The sequence below is a fragment of the Daphnia carinata genome, chromosome 10 (assembly GCF_022539665.2).
Source record: "Daphnia carinata strain CSIRO-1 chromosome 10, CSIRO_AGI_Dcar_HiC_V3, whole genome shotgun sequence".
Classification (NCBI taxonomy): domain Eukaryota; kingdom Metazoa; phylum Arthropoda; class Branchiopoda; order Diplostraca; family Daphniidae; genus Daphnia; species Daphnia carinata.
Window position 1 is genome coordinate 5551212 of NC_081340.1, and position 24142 is coordinate 5575353.

Sequence of the window (24142 nt, forward strand, 5' to 3'; positions counted from 1 at the left end):
ATTAGTGAAATGGACCGAATACGAAGACCAGTACCAAGACGCGGTCGAGTGGCTGGCCCAGACGGAGGCGACTGTTCAGACTTTCAACCGGCTCCAGAACACACTGGCCGAAAAGAGGGATATCCTGGAACAGTTCCAGAATCATTTGCAGGCCGTTTTCGACTGGCAAAAGGATCTGGACAGGTTGAACATGCGCGCCCAGCAACTGTTGCAGACTTGCGCCGATTCCAGGGTCTCCAATGCCGTGACTTCCATCACCACCAAGTACAACGCTTTGTTATCGCTGGCCAAGGAAGTGATGCGCCGACTGGAAGTCCACTTCCAGGAGCACCAACAGCACAGCGCCTTGTTCCAGGAGTGTCAAGAATGGATCGAACGCACCAAGGAGAAAGTGGTCGAATCCAGCGGTAGCGGCGGAGCGGTGGACGGCCCTCGCGCCGACAATTTGTCTGAACTTAAAGGCCGTTTGCATCAAATCAAATGCATCCGCCAGTCGCTGGAACAGGGTCACCACAAGCTGCGCTACATCCAAGAGCTCAAAGAGCGAGTCATCCTCAACACGGAGCAATCTGGCGCCCAGCAAATCCAAGAAGACACGGACGTCATTCGCGCTGATTTCGATAAATTATCTCGCGATGTCCAGGAAGCTCGTGAATCACTAAGCACACGTATATCCGTCCTCGAAGACATCGACAAGGCTCACCAAATGTTTGTCGATTGGCTGCAAGAGATTATGGACAAGGTCCCTTCGCCCGTCAGCGTCCAAGGAGCCGAAGGTTTGACGGACTTGAGCGACAAGAAATCGGCATTGGAGAAGTACAGAGTCTTGCTCCATGACGCCCTCTCTCACGCCGAAGTTCTACAAAGATTGCAAGATAAATTGGCAGCACAACCGGACCTACCACGTGAGGAATACGATTCCAGTATTGAACGTTACGAACAACTTAAAGCAACCATTCAAAAGACTATAAGCACCATGGAAGAGCTGGTCCAGCAACACGAAGAATACCGTCAAGGCTACGTCGATGCTGCCGATTGGATCCGCCGTACAAGACTCGATATCCAGCAATACGGTGACTTTAATGGCGAACGCGACGCTGTGGAAGAGAAACAGCGCAAATGTTGCGAACTCCGCCAGACTTTCCCAGCTGGAGAACAGTTGGTCGACAAGGCCGTCAAATTGAGTGATGTCGTCATCACAGGATCGAGCACAGAAGGACAAGAAGTAATTAAACAAGAACTTGTCCAGTTACGTAACGAATGGGAGTCACTTGTCTCGTCTTCGGATGAAACGCTCAAATCCCTTTCGGATTGCTGTTCGGCGTGGTCTGACTTCCAAGATGTCTTCCAGCGAATGAAGAAATGGCTAACTGAATTCCAAGCCAAATGGGTTGAAGAATCGACTCATGATACAACAGAAGAAGCTGTTGAGTCCCGTCTTGCCCGTTGCCGGGAGCTGTTGAAAGAGGCCGAGAGCCAAAAGGCCTGGTTGGAGGATTTGAACGACCGCTGTGAGATCCTCATGGAACTCAGCACTTGCAGCCGTGTCCGCGAAGAAACTGTCCAGCTCCAAGCTGGTTACACGGCCGTTGTGGGCAATGTCCAGAGTTTGTTGTCTCGTTTGGAGAAGACGAGGACGGACCACACGGATTTTGTTACTTCCAAGGCGGAATTCGCCAATTGGCTGGAACGTGCTCAAGGTACCGTTCAAGACTGTTCTGGGCAATGTGGCGATGAAGCGAGCACCAAGGAAAAGTACGAATTGGTCCGTTCCATTGCCAGTCGTCTTACAGAAGGTCAACACTTGATGAACGGTATGATGGACTCGTTCACAAAGGCCCTGAGTGCCAGCAGACCGCAAAGCAATCCAGACGAACAACAGAAAGGATTTAGAGCAGAAATTTCTACATTACGTGCTAATTGGGACCAAATGAACATCGGCGTCAACAACACTCTGTCGCAGCTGAAGGGCGCCATCAACCGATGGGAAGAGTTCCGCGAAGCTTGTTCTCGCATGGATCAATGGCTGGTAACCAATGAGCAAGGGCTAACAGACTATCCTCAATCAAAAGGTGAAGTGGGTGAAATGAAGACACTTATGGAACGTCTCAAGAGCCAACAGATGGAGTTTGAAAGAAAGAAAGCTGATCTAGATCATCTGAGACGCGAGGCCAGTGAGCTTTCCGCTTCGGCAAACGATCACAATTGCACAGCTACGGTTGATCAGCTTCACGAGAGGTGGGAGAAATTAGCCGCTGTGGCTGCGAATTATCACACTCGTTTGGAAGCGGAAATTCAAGAGTACAATGCCTATCATCAAGCCCTTCAAGATACGGAGAAATGGATCTTGCAGACTTCTTTCCATTTGATGGCGCACAATTCGATGTACATCACTACACGAGATCAGACGGAAGAGCAAACTAAAAAGCATAATGTATTGCTATCATTAAATATTAGAATTACGACATTGTTTTATTAACACAACTCTTCTACAGGATCTGTTAGCAGAGATCTATTCGTACCAAAGTACTATGGATGATGTTAGGTGCAAAGGCCAGGGACAAATTGTTCGCTACACAACTTCCAATGCTGCCATTAAAGGTGTAATCGAGAAACAACTGGGCAATGTTCAGGCCAGCTACAATGCACTGTTGAACACGGCCCTTCAAATTAAGGTACGTAGCTCATACTTTTCTGTTTAATTATCGTTTTATTTGACATGTTCCTTATCTTTTACAGCAACGCCTCAACGAGTCGCTCATCAAGTTCCAAGAATACGAGGCCATTATCGAGAGCATTTTGCACAACCTCAAAGAATGGGAACCGCATATTGCCGAGCAACTGGACACGTCCGTCGTCTCGATTGAAGATTGCAAGAAACAGTTGGATGATATCAAGGTAATTGTACAACATACTCATTTCCCGTGCCAATCATTGTGTAATTCATTGTTTTGCGGAAAAGGTTACCCATGCCAAACTTCAGATTGAAAAGACTCGTCTTGCCCTCGCTGTTCAAGCTTGTGAAGCTGCCGCAGCCTGCATTTCTCGACCCAATACACCCCAAGATCCACTTCCTTACCGTGTTCCTGAAAACGAGCTGAACGCTCGTACGAAACTGGAAGATTTCCTTGATCAGGTCAGATCTTACATCATTGATTTTAACTGTCATGTCCGTGTAGTTTGGCTGATCGTTTTGTGTTGGTATCGTAATATCCTTTGCACGTTCCTATTTCTAACATTGCATGTGTGTATGTTGCGTAACACGCGTTCAGGAAATGGATGTACCCATGGCCATAGGCAGCATGTGGGCATTTTTGGATTTGGTCGAAAACGAGGATTTGACAAATCGATTGGATAAACTTGAAGAGAAGGTTAGTCGTATCTTTTGTTTGGTGTTGCACGTTGTCCTAGAAATCCTGCAAATCGATTTTGTTTTCACTAGCTCTAATCTTTTCATTACAACGTAGGTCCATTCACGGATTACAGCTCTGACAGCCATCAATACCGACCTCGACGACTTTACACGTCGAAGACAAGCAGTTCTCCAATGGGCTACTGAATTAAAAGGCACCATTAATGATTTGAAACAGCGCAAGGCTCGTCTTAGACCTGAAGCGGCCCAACACGATATCAGTCAAGTAAGCAGATTGTTTGTTTTTTTTAAGACAAATTCATTCATACGATTAATGTAATGTTTCATAGTTAATGGATACGAAACAAGCAATTACGGAAAAGCAAGGATTGGTGGATGAAATGGAACTGCAACTCATGTCCTCCGCACCGGAATCGATACCTTGCGTCGTGGAACTGCGCGAAGAACTCACTAATCTTAATGATGATGTAATGATACATTGCCAGGAATCTATCTTTTATTAATTTTTGTTATTCTAAAAATTTACAGGTGTCGCTAGTGCTGGACAAGAAGATGGACATGCAGAATTCGGTCGAGGTGTACCGCATGATGCTCCAAGATTTTTTCACGTGGCTGGACACTCTAATTAAGAGAGCCGAGAACGCGGACAAGGGACGCGGCAATAACATTGCCGTACGTGTCAGTCTGTTGGCACAATTGACCGCAGAAACAAGCCAAGGAAAACCAAAACTAGCTGCCCTTGCTGTCAAGGTATACCCACCCACCATTAAAATTAAATTTTTTAACATGTCTGGATTTTGTTTTAGGCTAAAGAGATATCGGAAATCCTCAGCACTTTGGACAGCCAGCAAGTTGAAGAACAATTGAAAGTCGCCGAGAGAAGATTTGGCGATGTGGAACGCCGTATGCACAGGAAACTTCACTTGTTGCAAACTACTCACCAAGGTGCGGAGAGCGCTACAATGGATATTGCCCTAATCAGACAATGGGTATCTGAAAAAACTGCATTAGTCCGCGATAAAGAAATGATGGGCTATCGAACCAAGAGCGCTGACATGAAACTGCAACAAATAAAGGTAAGCTGCAAGTTGAGGTTTTGACGAAAGGAATTCATAAATTATTTTCTATTTCATAGGGTCTTTGCAAAGAAGTTGAAATGCAACAGTTGGTTATCGAGAATTTGGAACTGAGAGTTTCTAGCATTGCATCTGATTTGGATGCGGAGGAACAAGCCCAACTTCGAGCCGATTTGAAAAGCCTGGCTGGTGAGTACAGGACTCTTTGCCAGGGCGTCAGGACCTACGAGCAGGAATTGGACAAAGCAGTCACTGATCGGCAACATTTTGAGGCCCAACTGGATGATACACAGAGGAAGTTAGCAGCATTGGTCGTTCAGAGCCAAGGCTACGATTTACTACCACTAGCATCGTCAGCTACAGAGAAACTAACTGAGAAGTTCAAGGTATGATTTAGTTCATATTTAACGCAAGGATCAAAGAATTCTGGAACTCAATTTCAACTGTATTTACTTTTATCCAGTCTTTGAAGCAAGCAGTCGTGGACTTTGAAACCAGTGAGATGAACGAGTTTAAGAAGCAGCTTCAGAATCTTACGAAAACCTGTAACGATGTCGCCAAGAACGAGTTGCAAGAGATTTTGCAAGGTAAGCTCATCATTGTAAATTTGCCTGGTAACTGTAATTTAATATTTAAAAAATATATACTAATAGGAATGGAGGGACAACTGGAAGAACTTTTGACCAGCCTGAATGCCATGTTGTCACAATTGGATGACGCCACTCGCCAACGCAAAGAGCTCGAAGAGATCACCGAGTACTGTCAACACTGGTTCAAACAAGCGGACATCAATTTGGCCGTCGAAATTCGAAACTCGACAACCCCCGAAATTTTGGTTGAGCACATCATGGTGGTAAGATTACCTAAAACTATTCTCTGAGCTATTGTATGCTGTGCAAATTGATCTCAGTTGTTTTATTTCCCATTGAACACTGGGGGCTGATCAGTATGTGCTACTTAATGGAAGTCTTGTGGCTTTAAAAGAAATTCGCTTAATTTTTTAGCATTAAAATTTTGTTTTTATAAAATTAAACAGATATAAAATTGCATACGAGTTGCCGTGTATTGTTTAGCCTCAATCTTTAACACATCCGTTTTTGTATTATAGTTCGACAGACTGCTACAAGAGGCTATTGGTGTGAAAGACAAACTAGATGCTGCAGTATCTCACAAGGACTCCATTTCAGGCTCATTAAATAAAGCGGATCAGATGGATATCCAAGGGAATGTTCAAAGTCTCCTTGATGGCTACAATCGTATCCACGCAGGCATCGAAGAGCGCAGCCGGACCCTTCAATCCTACGTTAACCAGCAACGAGAGATTGCTGTTAAAGTGGAAGAAAGCATTACTTTCCTCAACAAAATCCAAGAAGACGTTCGTGCATTGAATAAACCCATAGGCTTCCGGCCAGAAGATACGCAGACGATGCTCAATTCGTACGAGCAACTGCTTGCAGAATTACGAGTTTATCGGGAAAAAATGGACGATTTGCAGCACAGAACAACAGGAAACAGCGGTGATTTAGCTGCGATTGTGAAACAACAGGATGATTTGATCGCCACTATCGAAGGGCAAATTAAGAAACTTCGTCATCTTCTACTCTTGAGACAGCAATTCATGGCCTTGGTGGCTGAAATTACAACGTTCATTGCCAGGTACAACGAAGTCATTCACGACATTGAGAAGGGCGGCAAATCGGCACAAGAAAACATTCGTCGCTACGATGATGTAAGTTTCATTTTACTCGAGTAATTCATTTTAACCTACATTGATTTTATTCTTACAGGTCATCTACAAGATCCAAGAGTGCGAAGGACAATTGGCCACTGCCCAAGACAAGGGTGAGCAAATTGCTGCCGAAGGATCGGTGACTGACCGCAACACAATCACCGAACAGCTGACGTCGCTCAAACACCAACTGAGCGCCTTGAGACGAGCCGTCGAACAGCGTCGCGGTGAGCACGAAAACGCGGCCGCCGAATACAAGCGCTTAGCCGGACAGATTGACGAATTGCTGGACAAGATGCACGAGCAAGAAGCCATCATCCGTTGCCGGCCTTTACTCCAACTGACGGCCGAAAGCGTCGAACAGGAGAGCAGCAAACACAAAGCTCTCGCCGGGGACGTCAAAGCTCTTTTGGTGGCCACCGAGACCCTCTTTGCCTCGATTCCGCACGATAGCATGATCCCATCAACTCTTCAAGAACGCATCAGTGAAGCCACTTTCCTCCGTGACACGCTACCGACTGAGCTGGCCGCCAGAGGAGACTACCTCAAGGAGCAGTTGGCATTGCGTTCCAAGTATGAAAGCGCCATCCGACGTCTAAATAGTTGGATGGACGAAGCTAGACTTCGTCTCAGACCACCTTCTAACGGCGTAGATTTTGAACACATTGAGAAAGAACTGAACGAACACAAGGTATTGCCTAGGTTATAAATTATCAAATTTAATTCACTTTTGATGATTTAAAATTGAATTTGCATAGGCTTATTTCGATAATGAGGAGCTATCGCCCCAACCCGTACTGGATAGCATTAAATCAACTGCTGATGAAATTATGCAGTCAGTTGATACACCCCAACAGAATGATTTGCAAAGTGAGGTCACTACGCTAACAGAATCAGCAAAGAATTGCCTGACAGCGGCCAACGATAGACAAGATCAATTAGAAAAGGACTCACGTGCCTACAAGGATTTTGAAAAATCGTTAGAAGAAGTGAAACAAGCCATCGTTGCCAATACGCAATCAGTGGAGGAGACGGCCACCAACATTCCGGCCTTGAAGAATCTGATTGCTTCCCTGGAAACTAAGCTGGTCGTTCTCCAAGTAATTTCTTGCATGAAAAAAAATGGATTCGAATGTTTTTAAGAATGTTTTCAATCTTTTTTCGTAGACGGAGCAGGCGAAGCTGAAGACGTTACAAGATAAGGTCAAGAAAGTGGAACAACGGGCCGACGTTGCCAGTCGACAGACGATCCAGGAAAGTTATTCAACGGTGGCCAAAGATTGGCGTGACATCCAAGATGGCTTAATGATGAGGTGTAGCGATCTTAACGACCTGGTCGACACGTGGGAGGTACGTTGACCCACTTCAAAAACTTATCTGGAACACATCCAAAGATTTTTCAATGTTCTGTTTTTCCGGTTTAGCTTCTAATTTCCAAATCTCGTGCTCTCGGAGTCACCTTGACCGCGTTAGAAGAATCTGTTCATCGTTTAGACATGGAAGGACGATCACGCAGTGCCCTGGAAGAAACACGTCGAAACTTACAAGTCAGTTCTTTATCTTCTCAATTAGGCATCACCAAACCCACAAATTTCATTAAAATAGCTATGCACTTGATCATTAAATTTCACACCTTCACAAAAATCTTAATTAAATTTTTAATTGATTTTGGAACAGGAATTCGAGTCCACCATAGTCGGAATAAAACCGCAGTTGAAAGAGGTTGACGACCTGGCCAAGGATGTCCTGGATTACCTCAGTTCTTGTGAAGTGACTTCGCTCTCTATTCGCGGCGATCTCAACGCTTTGGCTGAACGCCATTCATAGTAAGTTCCATGACCGATTCATCTTTGTTTTTTTTTTAAATCTAAAACAGCTGCGGTGAAATTGTTTTTTTTGCCAACCGCTCGTGCTTTACTAAAATATGCAAACGTCTCTTCCAAGAGATCTCTCGAGACATAGTAACTGATTTGGCCTTGGCCATTCCATGTTTGTTTTTCTTTCGTCAGCAGCTACGAATCTTGACAGACAAATGCAGTGCCAGGTGTGGGGCTAACTGGAACGCGTTAACGTACTCTTGACATGGGCTTGGGGGGAATATCGTTGAAACCGGCTGTTTCCTTTTTTCATTAGACAAATGTTATGTCACTGTGTCTCTCGCTTGGATTACATGGTCCAGCCGTTGATTCGAACATCCAGACGCTTGCCTGATTCTTCCAAAATTAAATTCAATTCTAATGTAATAGTCCGAAGATGATGGTGGTTTAGTGTGAAGAGTGCGATGTCTGGTATTTTTTTGTGAGAGGGGGAATATGAAATCGTGAGCACGTGACGCACAAGCAGCAACGTCGTAGCTAACGTTTAATGCCTTCGTCCATGGCGCGTCTATTCTTAGTTTAGACTTTGAGGGACGCCACGTGAAGCTAAAGCTTTCTACGCAATTGTTGGTGGCGGGAGGCCGAGACGCCCTAAATAGACCGACGTGGTGGGGGGAAAAATTTATGCCCGCAATGTCCTTTGCTTTGTGTACGGGACCCAATGTCGCCCATCCGAATGGAAATGACAGGAATGTCATGAATCGCATTTCATTCTTTACGGCGTTTTACCATTTTGACGATCTCGATATAGAACAACAAACAGGAAACGGATGAAATTGCATTTTCTTCTATTGCAATTTATTATTTAAATCAAAAATCATTTAAGTATATTTCTTAGAAAAATAAAGACGTTCTAACCCAAGTTATTATTACCTCGTTATAGTTTATTGGAGACCATTCAAGCACGTCTGCGTCGCGTCGTCGAAGAAGCCAATTATTTCGACGCCGTGCTGGATAGCATGAATCAAGTGCAAACCGGCCTGGAGAGACTATTGGCTGAGATCACCGATTTCGATGCCTTCGGTAGCCAAACTGAACGCGTCGATCAAGAGCTGGCGGTGAGTCACACTACCTTTTTTCATTGTCATTCAAAAGCCACTCTTGTTCCAAGAAACGACGACGTCATTATTTACCATTCGTTTTGAATCATCCAATTTTACTCTTGTTTTCAAACTGATGCTAGACGCCGGAAGTTTCGGAATGCAAATCCTTAGCTGCTTAAAAACATTGCTGCCTCAAACTCGAACCACTAGCGGCAAAACACTCTGAGAATTTTGTTCGAATTTTTCGGTATTAGTTCGCTTGTCTGTCAGGTGTAGCGCTGCGTCACGTCGCGACGCCGTCTGTCTCGTAGGCAGCCCACTTCTCTCATCGGCCTGATAGAAAATAGAAACTGAGCTGGCAATGATACTCTTAGAAAAACAACAGGGATGTTCTTCCTCTTTTGTTTTTATTTTAATTTTCGTGAGGAGGGGGGGAGGGGTTTTTGTTTTTCTTCCCGAAATTATTCGTTTTTTTTTATCCCGTCCGTCGAAAATAGAGTCTGTGAGACTTTGGGTTTTCTTCGCATGCGCGATATTGCGTCAAAGCAGAGTTTTTAAAATGCCCGTGTAGCACGCAGAATTGCCTCAATACCACGATACGATTCGAAGGAGCTGTTTAGGTTTAAGGTGACCCCGCATCAACTGGATTTGTCTCGGTGTGGCATCGCTACCCGAAAAGATTGCTGGAACATTTTCTCTATTTTATTTTGCTGTGCTCTCAAATTTATTTTTTTTCGTTTGGAGTAAACACTCGCACATCCGGTCGACATCTTTTTTTTTTTTTTTTAATTATTATTATTCACGCCTGTTTCAACCTACCGAAGAGTTCAGTCTGCGTTCAACCGTTGCTCTACAAGGACTTCTAGGTCTTTGACGCTATTCTTATTGTCTCTTGATTTCTTGTTTAGAGTTTCAAAGCGAGTGAGCCGAAATACTGCGCATTCATTTTATTTGGCAAAAAGGAATGCCAATAGTGGCCACGACTTTATCGATTGGCTGCCCCTACCCAGCCCCTTTATCGAGCGTTGCCATTTTTGCCCTTCGCTAATTTTAATTATTTAATCCATTAAAAAAAAATCGTGTGTTCTGCGTGCGTTTCTACCGTTTCGAGTGCTTCCATATTTGATTGTGTTTGGTATTTTTTTTTTTTTTAATTATTTTGCGTGACAGAGCTTGCGTGAACGTTCTCTGAGCTGCAAAGAAGGCGTTCGTGCTTTGGCACTAGCGGCGTCGCAGCGATTCGCGCAGCTGGATCAGGCCAAGCCGGCCGAAGTGGACAAGCACGTTGCTATTTTGGAATTGCTGAGCGAGAAGGTCCTAGCCGCCATGGAGGACAAGGAGAATGAAGCCAAGAGGGCCCGCACCGTCCGCTACGAGTACCACCGAGACGTTGAGCAGGTCCAAACTTGGATATGCCAGGCCGAGGGACGCGTCCAAGACCGAAATCTCGAGCCGCAAACGCTCAAAGAATTCCTACAGGTTCGCCTTGAAATCCGGAGAAAATTCGAATTGAATAATTTTGTTAATTTCTATTGCGTGATTTTAAAAAATCCACCAGGAATTACAATGTGAAATTGGTTTAATTACGGATCAAATGGACCGCGTTTCACGACATGGCCAACTCATTTGTCAGAGGACACGAGACGAGCACGAGCAACAGTTGGTGCGCACGACTCTGTCCAACTTGACGGATCAATTGCAGCAAGTTCGTTCTTGGCTCGAAGAGAAGAGGCTCCAGGCACCGATCCTATTTTGAGCCTTGCTCCCAAACGTTCCTCCCCTCCCCTCTCATTTCTTTTTTTACGTTTTTCGTTTCAAGGTCGGAGATTCTATCGATTCGTGGCAGCGATTTTTACAGCTCCACTCGCTCGTTGTCGCCTGGGTTGAAGAGAAGAAGGGATTCCTGGCCGAGCCGCTTCATTTGACGAGCTTGGTTCAGGCTCGCCAAAAATCCCAGGATTACAACGTACTAATTGTCTATTACTCTAAATAATTCAACGAGAGAAATTAACGGTTTTTAAATAGATGGCCGTAAAGAGCTGCAAGGTGGCCACGAAGAACGTCAGCGACATGGGCAAGGAACTGTCACGCATCTCGCAAGTGTCCAGCGTCGGAGCCCTGGCGGACCAGATGGCCGAAGCTGAGCAGAGCAAAACCGAAGTGGAAACCCAGTTGCAAGAAAGGGTTCGAAAATATTTCATTTTTATTATCAATCTAGATAACACCGTCAAGCCGATGTAGCGCCAACGAACTGGAACAATGGCAATTTGCCATTGATTTTTTACCAATCGAAACTTATCGTCACCTTTGCATTTTTTTTTCTTTTCACGAGCAGAGTGCCTTACTTCAGGAGATGACGGAGGAATGGGAGCAATGCGAAAAGAAGCTGAAAGACGTCAAAGCCTGGCTGGAAAAGGCCAGACAGACGCTGGACTCGCCGCTGAACAAGAAACGGCCCTTGAGGGATCAACTGTCACTGAGGGAGAAAATGCTGGGCGACGTGACGATCCAAAAGACCAAGATCAACATGTCCATCGAGAAGTTGCAGGTGCATTTTCGTTCGGGAGTCACCGGATCACCAGATGTCGTCCACAGCAGCGTAGAACTCATCGAGCAGCTGGACGCCCTCTTGTCCGAGATCAATCAGCAATCTAAAACGCTGGAAGCGGCCGTCATCCAGCTTGACCAGCTACAACAGGTACGTCAGGATTTGCTTTAATGTGGTGATGGGGAGCTACACAGGTGGACGGCATCGCAACTACCGTTGGTGTAATTGAAATGAAATTATCGTAGGAGATCCAAGGATTGCGGGCACAGGTAGTGCAGGTGGATCAGCAACTGCGCTTGGTGTCCAGTCCGGCTTACTCACCGCTGGATCGCGACAAGGCTCTTGCCGAACAAAACGTAAGTGCATTTTCTTTATTACTTAAGTACACTTACGGAAAAAAAAGCCTTCTTCTATTTCCCCTTACGTTTAAAAGAATTATCCGCAAGGTCAGCCTTTTTGATCCCCTTTACGTTTTCAGTCCACTTTGACGCTCAACTCGTATTCCCCTCTATCCGTCCCTCACAAACAGAAATGACGTAAATGTTTTGCGCACAAGGCCTGTTTTTTTTTGTTTTTTTTTAACATTTGCATAAAGTCCTCAGTCGACTTGTTTTTGAGTTGTCGGATATATGGTTTGATGGAGCGACACCCGTAGCTATGTGTTCATTTTTTAAGCTTTTTTTCTCTTCTAAGTTAATTTTCATTGTGGTAACATTCTGTCTAATTTTTAAGTTAAGTTTTTTTTTCTTCTTTTTAAATTGACATTTAACCGAATTTCTACGATTATTTTTCTTTTTCTTTACAACAAAAAGCTTATTCATTTTTCTGTTTTAACTAGTTTCTCTTCTTGAATTTCTACCAAAAACTGATCGACGCCGTGAAACATAATCATGCACAATTAGCAATGAAAAAAAAAAAAAAAAAAAAAATTATGTTCCGCCGATTAGAAAACGGCCATTTTTTTTTTGTTCTTTCTTTAATTTTATTTGCCAAAAAAAAAAAAAAAAAACATCCTGGCTGTTTGCATCTCATTTGGACGTTGGCTACGCCTGTCGTTTCATCAAAGCGTCTTCCTCCACCAGTAAAAAAAAAAATCAAAAACATTTCACGATTGGTCCTTGTCAACAAGAGAGATTCTTTCCCAAGCAAATCAGTCGACTTGATTTCCAAAAAAAAAAAAGTTGTTCGTAGAAAGCGAATTAAAAGTTCAAACCACCACCATCACACGCAGCACTCAACACACAACTACGCGAGTACTTACGCTTTTTGTTTGCTTTCAGTCATCCCCTTTCAAATAAAAATACGCTTCGCTTTTTTTGGCTTCAATGTTTTTTTGGAACCGCTCAGGTGTGTTTTGTGGGGGGGTCTGCGGTGACCATATTCCCATTTCCCCTTTCGTATTTTTGCATTGCATTTGTTTTTTCTCTCTTTTTGAAGTTGTAGTTGGCTTTCAATTTCTTCCGGATTTCATTTCGGGAGAAGTTCGTTTTTTACTTTGTTTTTTTAGTCTGGTTTAAATGTGTTTCTCACATTGGTTCTGATTCTTTTTGTTATTTTTATTTTCTCCAAAAAAACACACAACCTTGTTTTCCTTATCCAAACATTCCTAATCCCGTTCCATCCATCGTTTTTATTGCCCGTCATCCAATCTCTCGATTCTATTTGGTCTCTCTCTCTCTCTCTCTCTCTGTCACTCTCGCTCTCTTCACTTATGGATATTCTTTATTTTGAATTATTTTTTTCCCGTTTGCGTGTCGCTCGCTTTCTTGTCTTGCGTTGGCACTACCATCCATGATTGGATGTGGCGGTTGTCTCGTTCAGGTGTTTCGGGAGCGCTTGAAGGTCCTTCATTCCAAAATCACCGCCCGCAACGAACGCATCAAACTGCTTATGCAAAGAGGGAGTCCAGACGTCGATCCGCTGGAAACCTTATAGGAGAGAGATCATCGCTGACTCTCATTGTTGCTCTCCCTTTTTGTACATCTCTATTCTCGCTCGCGCTATTCAAAATGTCCTTTAAAAAAACCGCTCAGCAAAAATTCATCGAAAAAGAGAAACACGATTTCCAAAGTTTCGAGAAAAAAAAACGCCCTCCCTTGGCAAAGAAAAGAAAAGAAAAACGTTTCATTTTATTTTTCTCAACGATCGAGAAGGCGTTTGACAAATGTACATAATCACGTAGCCTTTCTCGCCCCCCAATGTGTTGAACACCGTTAGCGAACGTTTAGCGGACAAAATGACGTCATAGTCTGACGATGACGTAAAGGAAAGCCAAACAAAAGACTCGTGGCGATTTCCTATTCACTTTTACATACAACTTAACATCCACTCTGAACGAAACAGACAAAAACCAAGAAAAAAAAATGGTGGTGGTATCGCAATGATGAAATGACGCCAGCCATCAGTCCTTCAGCCAATTCTTTAACAAGCATAGCAAGATGCAAATTTTCTGTAAAGCGAAAAAAATTAAAGCAAGAAAGAAAAAATAGATCCGTTTCCCAGTTGCTTTTTAAAAAATTTTTTTTTTTTTTTTTTTGCCCTAGTGTCTTTTTGTTTTTTTTTATTTGAAACCCCCCCCCCAAAAAAAAAATGAGAAACCAAAAAAGAAAAAGAAAAAACGATAGAGAGACATATGATCAAATTTGATTACACGGCTCTGCCTGTCCGTGTGTAGGCATTGCAGGCCCATCAATGCGCCGTTTGCCAGCAAATCCAACAACTGCGAATGCGTATGACGGAAATCGACCCCCATTTGACACTGGCGGATGACGGAATCGAACGCTCCCTGATGGCAGCAGCTGCCGACTGGCAATTCCGTGCGCCGATGGAACCCAACCGCCCCGCCCTTCCTCTCCCAGTCTCACAGACCTCCACCGTTGCTCAATCGATCCCTACACCCCGCTGCGATGACGTTCAAAGCCCCGTTAGGGAAACGATCAGCACCTCGACCACCGCAGCGGCTCTTAAAAACTCGGCTCTCCTGACGCTGGAGAAATTCTCTTACGCCGACATCGCTGCTGGAAGGAGGAGCCCCAGTGTGTCTCGCCAGACGACGTTCGAAAGCCACGCAGAACTGGTGGAACCAGTTAGCGAACCGGTGCACATCGTTGAGCCACCAGTTCAAATTGAAATTCAAGTGCATCAAGAAACTCTTCCTGGACGATCTCGTTGGGAACAACAACAACAACAAGAAAAACTTGTCCAATCCGACGATCCGACTGCTGAAACGAAACATCCTAGTCGCAGCGATCTACGTCGTAGAGCCGCTGGAAGTAAACAAAAACGATCGATTGATCAGGAATCAAACAAACATGGCAGCCAAGACAGGCATCCGCCAGTAACTCCGGCCGAATCGTTGGACGTTCAAGAAGAGCCAGTCATCGAAGAAGTTAAGATGGTGCAAGAAACTGGAACGCGGCCAAAAGTGGCAACAACCGAACGTCGCAGTTCGTCGAATTTATCTCCACCGTCCGATTCTGAGAAACGATCTCGCAGTCCGTTATGGATGCCAGGATCGGGTGGGCCGTCGTACGCCGATATCTTGCGCGGCCATTACATTCCTCACCATCAAAGGGGAATGACTGGCATCGTCGACAGTCCGCAACAACAACAACAAAAACAAGAACAGCTGCAACGTTATGGCGGAGACAGTATCGACGACACTAACATGGCCGATGAAGCCGTTGTTCCAGTTGAAGATCACACTCAGCAAACTGCCCTACCTGAAGTCATTGAAGAACCCAGTCCAGCAGTTCTAGAACAAGCTCAAACAACTGTAGATGCCAGCTGGGTGCCACATGCAGTCTATGATGAACCAATCCAACAACAACAACAACAACAAGTTGGATATGCAGAATCCATGTTCCGACCTAGCAATCTATCTTTTGAAACTCAATACGCATCTGCACCTGATGCTGAAGCTGTTTTTGCTGCCAATTTTGACCTGATGGCTCTTCAACAAGCTTACGCTCAGCTGGAGTATGGTAATTTACCTGTAGCCTACCCCCTGCCTGCTTTTCCCATCCAGCAGACGGTCAATGTTGCTCAGAATTTCACGTTTAATGTCGAACAACCAAGACAAGAGTTTACGACATCGACTCCAACTCCACCTGCTCCTCAAATTCAAGAACCCGAGGTCCAAGTGGCACCTCAACAAACAGCTGATGCACCTGTTGAAACTACCAAACCCGTTGCCACGAATGTAACTAAGCTATCGTACGCTCAGATCTTGGCTGCTGGACTCAGAGAGCCGGCCGAATCACCACACAGAAGGGATTCATCGGGATCTGCTGGATCGGGATGCACATCATCTTCTCCACGTCCTTCACAAACTGCTATCCCTAATGTTAGCGATAAAGCTGCAACTGATTCAGCTCCAAGTCCTTCACGACTTTCGGTTCCAGAACGAGGCGTTTCTGAGCCTCGTGAGCCTCGCAGTCGTCAACGCATTTCGAAAGGATCCAAATCCAAGAGTTTCGATGTTCGCGAAAAAGATCCTTCGTCTTCCAAACCCAAATCGCCTCACGGTACATCTAAGTTGGCGACTCTTCCTGGACGCTCGATGGAGGCTAAGACTCGTCCGAAGAAAAAAGCTCGTAACGCTAGTTTTAATGAGGACAAGGAATGGACATCTGTTCAAGCATCACCTCAAGAAACGCTGATGCCACCAGAGCCGAGTCCAGCACGTAGTAAATCACCTGGAGGTAATCCATCAACGTCCGAACCTGAAATGACGAAAGCCATGATGACATTCTACGGCATTAGCTCGGAAGATATCGAACAGCTGATCAGCAGCCGTTCTCAGGATTCTGACAGCGATGCCGAAGTGGCTGGAGTCGAAGCTGCCACTGAGAAGAAAAAGAAACATTTGCAGAAAAAGAAGAAAAGGAAGTCTTCCAAAGTACCGGATGAAGATGAAATTGAAAAAGCTTTGCGTGAAATTTCGGAATTAGAGAGAACTAAAAAATCGAAAATGAGGAGAACTCCATCTCATGAAGTAAAGATTCCGGAAGTCCAAGCGCCCGAACAGAAGCCTCAAAAAGTCCAGTCCGTTAATTTGGAAGTACCGGAACCTAAGAAAAGAGAAAAGAAATTAAAGAAAGCTGCTTCTGTTAGCGGAGGACATCCGGATAAATCAAATGTCAAACCAGAAAGTTCACCTCAACCTTTAACAGAGGCCAGCACTGGATGCGATTCTGCTACTTCAAGCTCTGGATCGCCTGATTCATCTACTCACAAGCAGCGCCGCGATCGAATTAAACGAGCTAAAGCGGTCAGTTTCAATGAAGAAAGCTTAAACAAATGCGAACCTGCACCTGTTGTGGAAACCCAGGTGAAGAAGGAAGAAGCTAGTCTGGAAGCTAAACCTCAAAACACTTGCGATCCTGTTGAACCTGCTCCAGAAAATGAAGCGGAATTTGTCGTGTTGAACTCACAGGGTCTTGAATCTGTTGGTCATATGGTGGCCGATGTCGAAAGTCTAATGGAAGATGCTATGAGTGATGATATCGTCGTTTTGGAAACGGAAAATTTGGCAACAAGTCCCGGTCCGATTGAAGGGCATAGAACCCTAGATCTGCAAATACTTGAAGACGTGTTCACGGAAACAGCTTCCGTATTTGAATCGCACGTATGTCCAGAAATATACGAAGAGGAAGAAGAATGTGTTCCAGTTGCTGATGTTCAGAAGAAGGAAGAATCCTGTCCAACGGAACCAGTAGCCGAACGGGTTGAAAAAGAAAGTCCAGCATCTGAAAGCATCTTAGGAGCGTTAAATGTGGCCGAAGAGAATAGTGATGAGAAGATCCCTATCGAAACGACAGAAGAGCTCCCTCTCGGCAGTCAGCCAGCTGCCGCAATGACTCTTTTGCCACTCGAAGTTCGGGTCACTCTTCGTAAAATCTCGGCCACTAGTACCGTCCCATTTCAGCCGGAAGAACTCGAGGTACGTGCGGATGAAACACGCGATCAGCTACTTAGAGCTACTGAATCGATTGATTTAGAGCCAGCCGCACTGGAAATCACATCGGCAATGATTTTTAATAACAGCGAAACAATCGGAGAACTGGAACAAAACACTGAATCTTCTGTTCTCAACACTGAGACGGCCGGAGTCGACATCTTGACTTGCATATCTGCCATAACGCATTCACCGCCGGTAGAAATGATCACAGCGGAACAACTTCCGATTTTAGCTCGTCAGGTTTCGCTAGCAGACGAAGAATATGCAGACGAATCCGAATTGAGCTTACCTCTTTCTACCATCCCTATCCCAGCGATGCAGGAACGTGAAGAGGAAAGCCTTACTTTAGCCACGATGGAAGAACCTCCTACCACGAAAATGTATGTTCCAGCGGTAGAACAGGAATTACCAAGCCAAGAGCAAATGGTGGACATTGTTGAAGCTCTCCTCGAAGAACCGGAAGAACCTGTTATTGAAACACCTGCCACTGTTCAAGTCTCAGCCGCTGTTGAAGCCTTACCAACTGAACCATTTCCAGCAGAGACTCAAGCTCATCCAACGACAACTGGGACGGCACAATCGGCCGTAATATCAGTGCCATTGCTAACTGAAACACCACCTGAAGTTACTTCAATAAGCTCACCAGGTAGCGACTGTAAAGCCCCGTCAAGCCCGTTTGGTTTTGACGATGCGGATCATGTCGTCTTATCGCCGCAATGGATGCGCCAGCGTTCGCCACTCGGTCGCACATTCAGTTTAGACCCTCGCAATCTCTCAACTGCGTTGAAATCGACCCCTGCTTCGCCATTGGTTAAGGCTCACAGCACTGACCTGTCCGAATCGTTCGGTACAGAAGAACAGAAAGCTGCTGCCGCTGCTAAAAGCATGGAAGAAGGTTCAAAATCTGAATCGCAAACAGGAGGCGAAGCCGATGATGAAGACGTCGAAGTTTATTGGCGTCTTCGGGAGAAGAAGAAGAAGAAGAAGAGGCGCAATCCTATTCCTGCTGTAGCGGGTAATCCACCGAGGGTGTCTGAATCATCTTCAGATGCGCTTTCCATGGCAGAACATCATGGACCAATGAGTCCACTAAGCGTTGGATCGGATTTGCCCGTTTCTGAATCTACGTTGACGTCTGATGATGAGCACAGAACGAAATGCACCCAAGATGATGGATTCCAATCTGGAATTTCTACGCCCGTCTTATTGTCCATTGCTTCACCTGATTCAGAGTTACGCGAAACTCCGACAGAACTCATAACAGAGATTGAATCAGTTTCTGTGGTTGTAACCGAAACTCTTTTGCAAACTCTACCAGCAGAAGTGACTGTACCATCAGATGACACGTTATCTCAATCGACAGTCCAAGAAGAAGATGTTGAAACAGAGTCGATGGAACCTGTGGAATCGAAGCCAAATGAAATTGTTATTGACATGCCAACCTCAGCTGAACCTTTGATTACTTCAGAAGCTTCTGAAAAGCTACAACAACAAATTTCAACTGTGACTGGAGATGTTGAGCTTAAAGATTTGGAACAAACAACCCCAGCTTTTGAAGAATCTTCAGTTAGTTTCGATGCACCAGGCGATGAGTGTTTAGAACCAGTAAAAGAGCCGGAAGCCATTAGCGTTCCAGCAAACCAGGCCACATCCTGGGCAAATTTGGTAGCAACTGGCAAACCAAAAATAATTGAACCGACTCCTGAGCCCGAACCGGCTCCGAGACCGCCTCGGCCGCTACCTACCTTGATAGTTGTAGGTGAAGAAGAACATCACGACGTTCCATGCGATCCGGAAGGATTTCACATTGGACGGAAGGAAAGGAAATGGAGGAAATGGCGATCATCGCAATCTGAGTCGCAAGATGTCGCATCAGACACGGAACACGTTGAAACTCCATCGGAAGCGCCTGTTCCTTCCACTATTGCGGTTGAGGAAGTTGTGGCCGTCAAACCAGTTCCTCCTCCATCACCGGCTGAAAACAGCAGCTCAGAATCGGACCAAGAAATGGCCGAGCCGCTTCGAGTGGTTGTTCGATCCAAAGTGCAGAAGATGGCCAAATCAGTTCGCGAATTGGAGCAAAGAAAGAGACGTTCTCGCCTTTCAGAGTCTGAACAAGAAGTCCTGGAACTAGCTGAAGCTATTGCTGCGAACAAATCAATTCCCTCCGTCCGGCCGCAAAAGGATGATAACCTCAAAAACATTTATTTGGATTCCTGGCCTAAATGTTCAGCGTCTTCTTTGGACAGTTCTGAAAAATGTTTGTGGATTTTGCAACAATCGTCAGAACAAAAAACGGTGGCTGAAGTTCCAGAAACTGTTGAATACCAATCAAATGAATCAGCTCCGAATAAAGAGAATATTGAAGAAACTGAAAAACCTTCAGAAGCAATTCCGTCCGCGGAAACTGGAGAAAATGAGCCAAATGAAACAGTTGAAAAAGACATGGAACAGACCCAATTGGTTGAACCAGAAGCTTTGGAAAAGAATCTTGAGACCGTTGAACCATGCCAAGAAGCTGAAGAACAGAAAGAACAGGTTCTCTTGGTTGAAGCTGTACCGGATGAAACCACACAACAAGGTGAAGTCCCTCAATTAATTGAAGATTCAGAGAAGGAAACGGTTAAAGGAGAACCTTGTCATCCATCAGTTATCAGTTGGGCTACTGTGGTTGCCACCAGCAAACCAGTAATTACAGAAACAAAAGAAGAGGAAGAAGAACCAGTGAGACCCAAACGTCCGTTGCCCACTTTGATCGTGGTTGGAGAGAACGAACAGCCACTCCCTGCTCAAACCGATCCGGATTCATTTACCGAATTTGTATGTCGTAGCGAACGTCGTCGCAGGAAATGGAGATCATCTCAGTCTGAATCTCAAGATTACACGACAGATGAAGAGCACGTCGAATCAGTCTCATTGGATGTAAAAGACAAACCTGAAGAGCAACCAGCATCCGAACCTGTCGAAACCATCGCTGAGGATCCAGTTACACCTTCATCCACAGATGTTGTGAAAAAAGAAGAATCCGACGAGGAAGAAGTTCATGATGTTCCATCAGCTCGTCCTAAGGAACGCAAAACTAAAACACCAAAAGCCTTAATTCCATTGAAAGAAACGGAACAAAGAAGACGTCGTGCGAGACTTTCTGAATCAGAAAAAGAATCTTTGGACTTGGCTGAGGCCATTGAACATGGAGATCCAATCCCAGTGCTGTATCAAAACCTTCATAACGATTCATGGCCTCAAGATACAACATCGAAATCTGAAAATCTGTGGGCAGCGTTGCAACAATCTTCTCAAACAATCGAAGCTTCCGTTGTTATTCCCGAAGTAGTGGAATCTATCCAAAGCGAACCGACCCAACTTACGGAATCGAAACTTCCAGATCTTGAACATCTGTTGGAACAATCGCCGGAGGCAACCGAACTTTCCGAATCTATTTCTGATGTGATTCAAGTCGAATTGGTCCAAAGCGAGCCATCCCAAATTATCGAATCGACTGTTCCCATTTATGAAAACCTTCCCGTAACCTTACAACAGTCTGCCCAAACAACCGGAGCTTCCGAAGTTACTCCGCAGTTCCCCGGAATCGTTCAACAAATTGAAGAGCCCGTTGAGTCTAAACATCCGTCGGTACTTAGCTGGGCGACTGTAGTTGCCACTAGCAAACCAATAATTACTGAATCCAATGAAGATGTTGTTGAAGAACCTGTGCGTCCTAAACGCCCATTGCCGACGTTGATCGTCGTCGGAGATGGTGAACAGCCAGTTCCAATTGAAACCGATCCTGATTCATTTACTGAATTTGTGGGACGCAACGAAAGACGTCGTAGGAAATGGCGATCGTCTCACTCTGAATCTCAAGATTACACCACTGACGAAGAACATATCGAATCAGTTCCGCTTGTTGTCGATGATAAGCCGAAAGAGCAGCCAGTCGATTCTGAACCTGTCGCTGTTGAGGTCCCCGTGACATCCGCACCTATAAAACTAGTAGAAGAAGATGTATCGGATGAAGACGTCCATGATGTTCTTCCTGTCCGTCCGAAGGAACGTAAAGCTAAAACGGCCAAAGCTTCAATCCCGTTGAAAGAAACGGAACAGAGAAGGCGACGTGCAAGATTGTCTGAATCTGAGAGAGAATCGTTAGAATTAGCTGAGGTTATCGAACATGGAGAAACAACTCCTCAGCTCTATTATGACCTCTTTGCCGATTCATGGCCCCATCCATTCTACATTTTCCTTCGCGATGCCGAAAACCGCTGGAAGGCAAAAGAAAGCCTCGTGAATGAGTCTGTCGTTCACGTACCAGTTCAAGAACCAATACAAGAAGCTTCACAAATCGTACCCCAACAAACAGTTAGCGAGCCACAAGAACAAGTCTGCCAATCAAATCAAGAACCAGAATTGATCCCTGAATCAGTGCAAGAATGGGTACCGCCTGCTTTGCAAGAAGAACAATCATCGTGTCCGTCCGCTGAAGCACTGGAACCAACCATGGATCAAACTCCTGTAATCTCCGGCTGGGTTATCAGAGAAAGTCCGGAGAAAAAAGCGCCTGAAGTGGCCAAACCTTTATCATGGGCGGCTATGGTGGCTCTCTCAAAAGCGGCAGCAATGGAAACCGTTCATCCAGAACCAGTTGTCGAACAAGCGGTTTCACGCCCAACCAAAACCCCTGTTCTGGTAGTCGTTGGTGAAGAGGTTCAACCAGAGCCGGTTTATAGCGATGATCCGGATGGTTTCCATGAATGCGTCAGTCGTCGTGAAAAGCGTAGGCGCAAGTGGCGTTCGTCTCAGTCAGAATCACAAGATACTGAAGCTGAAGCAATTGTCCCTGAAGCTTCCCTTCCTACTGACCTTCCCTCAGAGCCATCTTACGTGAACGTGGAGAACGTCAGCTCTCATCCGCCTGAATTGCACGAGAAATCTGAAAGTAAATCGAAACGCGTCGTCGTAAAAACTGAGAAGCAAACGAAAGAGGTCGAACGTAAACGACCGAAGCGTCAATCCGAGTCGGAACGTGAAGCTCTTCAGCTGGCCGAAGCCATTGAAAATGGTCAGGATGTTACAAACAAATGCCCCGTCGTTGAATCTTACTGGTCGGACAAGATGTTGTATAGCGACGCTGAGAGATTGTGGCAAGAAAGCTTAAATGGCGCCGCCGTTCGATTAGATGATAAGATTGAAAGCTTGAAACTAAGCCGCGATGGCCAATCACCCGAATCCGATCCCAAAGGTCCCATACCTCAACCCCAAACCTCCGACGTGTCCTCCAACAGTAGTAGTAGATTACCAACAACAGAGAACGTCATCAACATCGATTTGCCTCAAGATCGGGCCATCTGGTCGGATGAAAGCACTTGCCTCAGGGAATCACAAGAAGAACGTCAGCAAAACGTACACAAGGTTGGCATTCATCCTCTGGGTCGCCATGATGCTGCTGCTCTTTCAATAAGAATTGCATTTGTTTTTGTTTTTTATGACCAAAATGCTCGCCTTGCATCCGTCAACTACCGAATTTTTCTTGGCCATGGATTGCTGATTTGACCTTTTTCTAATCCATCAGTTCTCCTGCGAAAAGTCTATGGGTTTGAGGGACATGATCCTTACTGCTAATAGCTACTGATCCCAAATAGCGTTTTGAATTGACCGCCATGTTTTTGCCAAACTCCTTGCTTAAAAAAGGAGCGGAATGCCGTAATTGCTTCAACTGTTTGAAAGCAGTTAGCTTTAAAAGACTTGATCGTTTTTTGTTCTTTTACAGAGGAACTACTAACACAATTTCAGCTGTTGATGTTTGTTGCTTGTTATTGATTGCTGGCATGGTCTGTGTGGCATGCCGTCTTGCTCCCTTTTTGATCGATTGTTTTATTTCATCACGAACTATTTACTCTCAGAAGGACCTATCCACCGACCTTGATGCAATGTTGGCTCAATTGCAACAAGTGGAAAAAGACCTTCAGCAGTTCAACTCCCAACAGATACAGGATCGCCTACCATTGATTGAAGTATTTTCATTTGTTTACTTTGCTTTTCTGAGGGATTTATTTCTATTTTTTTTTTAAGGCTGTGATGGAATCTCTCGAGGAGATGGAGCCTCGGTTGATTGATTTGGACGATAGGATTAAGAACCTTTCCGATGAAGATCCCGAACTAGATTCCCTTCGAGCAGCCGTAGCAAGTCTCAGGACTCGTCACATCACATTGGAATCCCAAGCCTGTCGATACAAACAAAAATTAGAAGTAAGGACACTAGACATAATTGTTATTACCAGTCACAGTTTTTACAGAGTATTTTTCATGTTTTAACAGGATGCTGCTGAAACCAAAAGCAAAGATAATGAAGACCTTCTACGGTACCAGGCACTTCTTTTGGACCTGGACAATTGGGTCAGTGTGACTCATTGCCAACTGAAAGCAGAAATACCTAAATTCACCTCAGTCAGTGCCGTTCTGAAAGAAATGGATTCGAGCAAGGTATTCTATTTTTTTTTTAACCAAACAAAATCCCCTTTTTTTATATCTCTTATG

General features: G+C 45.0%; 1 protein-coding gene across 1 annotated transcript in view; it reads left to right on the forward strand.

The window, feature by feature from the left end:
* Nucleotides 1-24142, forward strand: part of LOC130695898 (muscle-specific protein 300 kDa-like) — a 64643-nt gene that overhangs the window by 21762 nt on the left and 18739 nt on the right. Inside the window, 28 exon segments of the mRNA XM_059497344.1 lie at nucleotides 1-2434; nucleotides 2496-2675; nucleotides 2740-2898; nucleotides 2963-3136; nucleotides 3273-3371; nucleotides 3468-3638; nucleotides 3703-3840; nucleotides 3902-4123; nucleotides 4180-4449; nucleotides 4509-4835; nucleotides 4913-5036; nucleotides 5103-5302; nucleotides 5558-6178; nucleotides 6237-6869; nucleotides 6937-7278; nucleotides 7346-7528; nucleotides 7603-7725; nucleotides 7856-8004; nucleotides 8939-9113; nucleotides 10269-10577; nucleotides 10657-10836; nucleotides 10918-11064; nucleotides 11124-11282; nucleotides 11434-11796; nucleotides 11892-12002; nucleotides 14321-23017; nucleotides 23512-23619; nucleotides 23678-24088. Of these exon segments, the coding sequence (XP_059353327.1) occupies nucleotides 1-2434; nucleotides 2496-2675; nucleotides 2740-2898; nucleotides 2963-3136; nucleotides 3273-3371; nucleotides 3468-3638; nucleotides 3703-3840; nucleotides 3902-4123; nucleotides 4180-4449; nucleotides 4509-4835; nucleotides 4913-5036; nucleotides 5103-5302; nucleotides 5558-6178; nucleotides 6237-6869; nucleotides 6937-7278; nucleotides 7346-7528; nucleotides 7603-7725; nucleotides 7856-8004; nucleotides 8939-9113; nucleotides 10269-10577; nucleotides 10657-10836; nucleotides 10918-11064; nucleotides 11124-11282; nucleotides 11434-11796; nucleotides 11892-12002; nucleotides 14321-23017; nucleotides 23512-23619; nucleotides 23678-24088 (17209 nt within the window).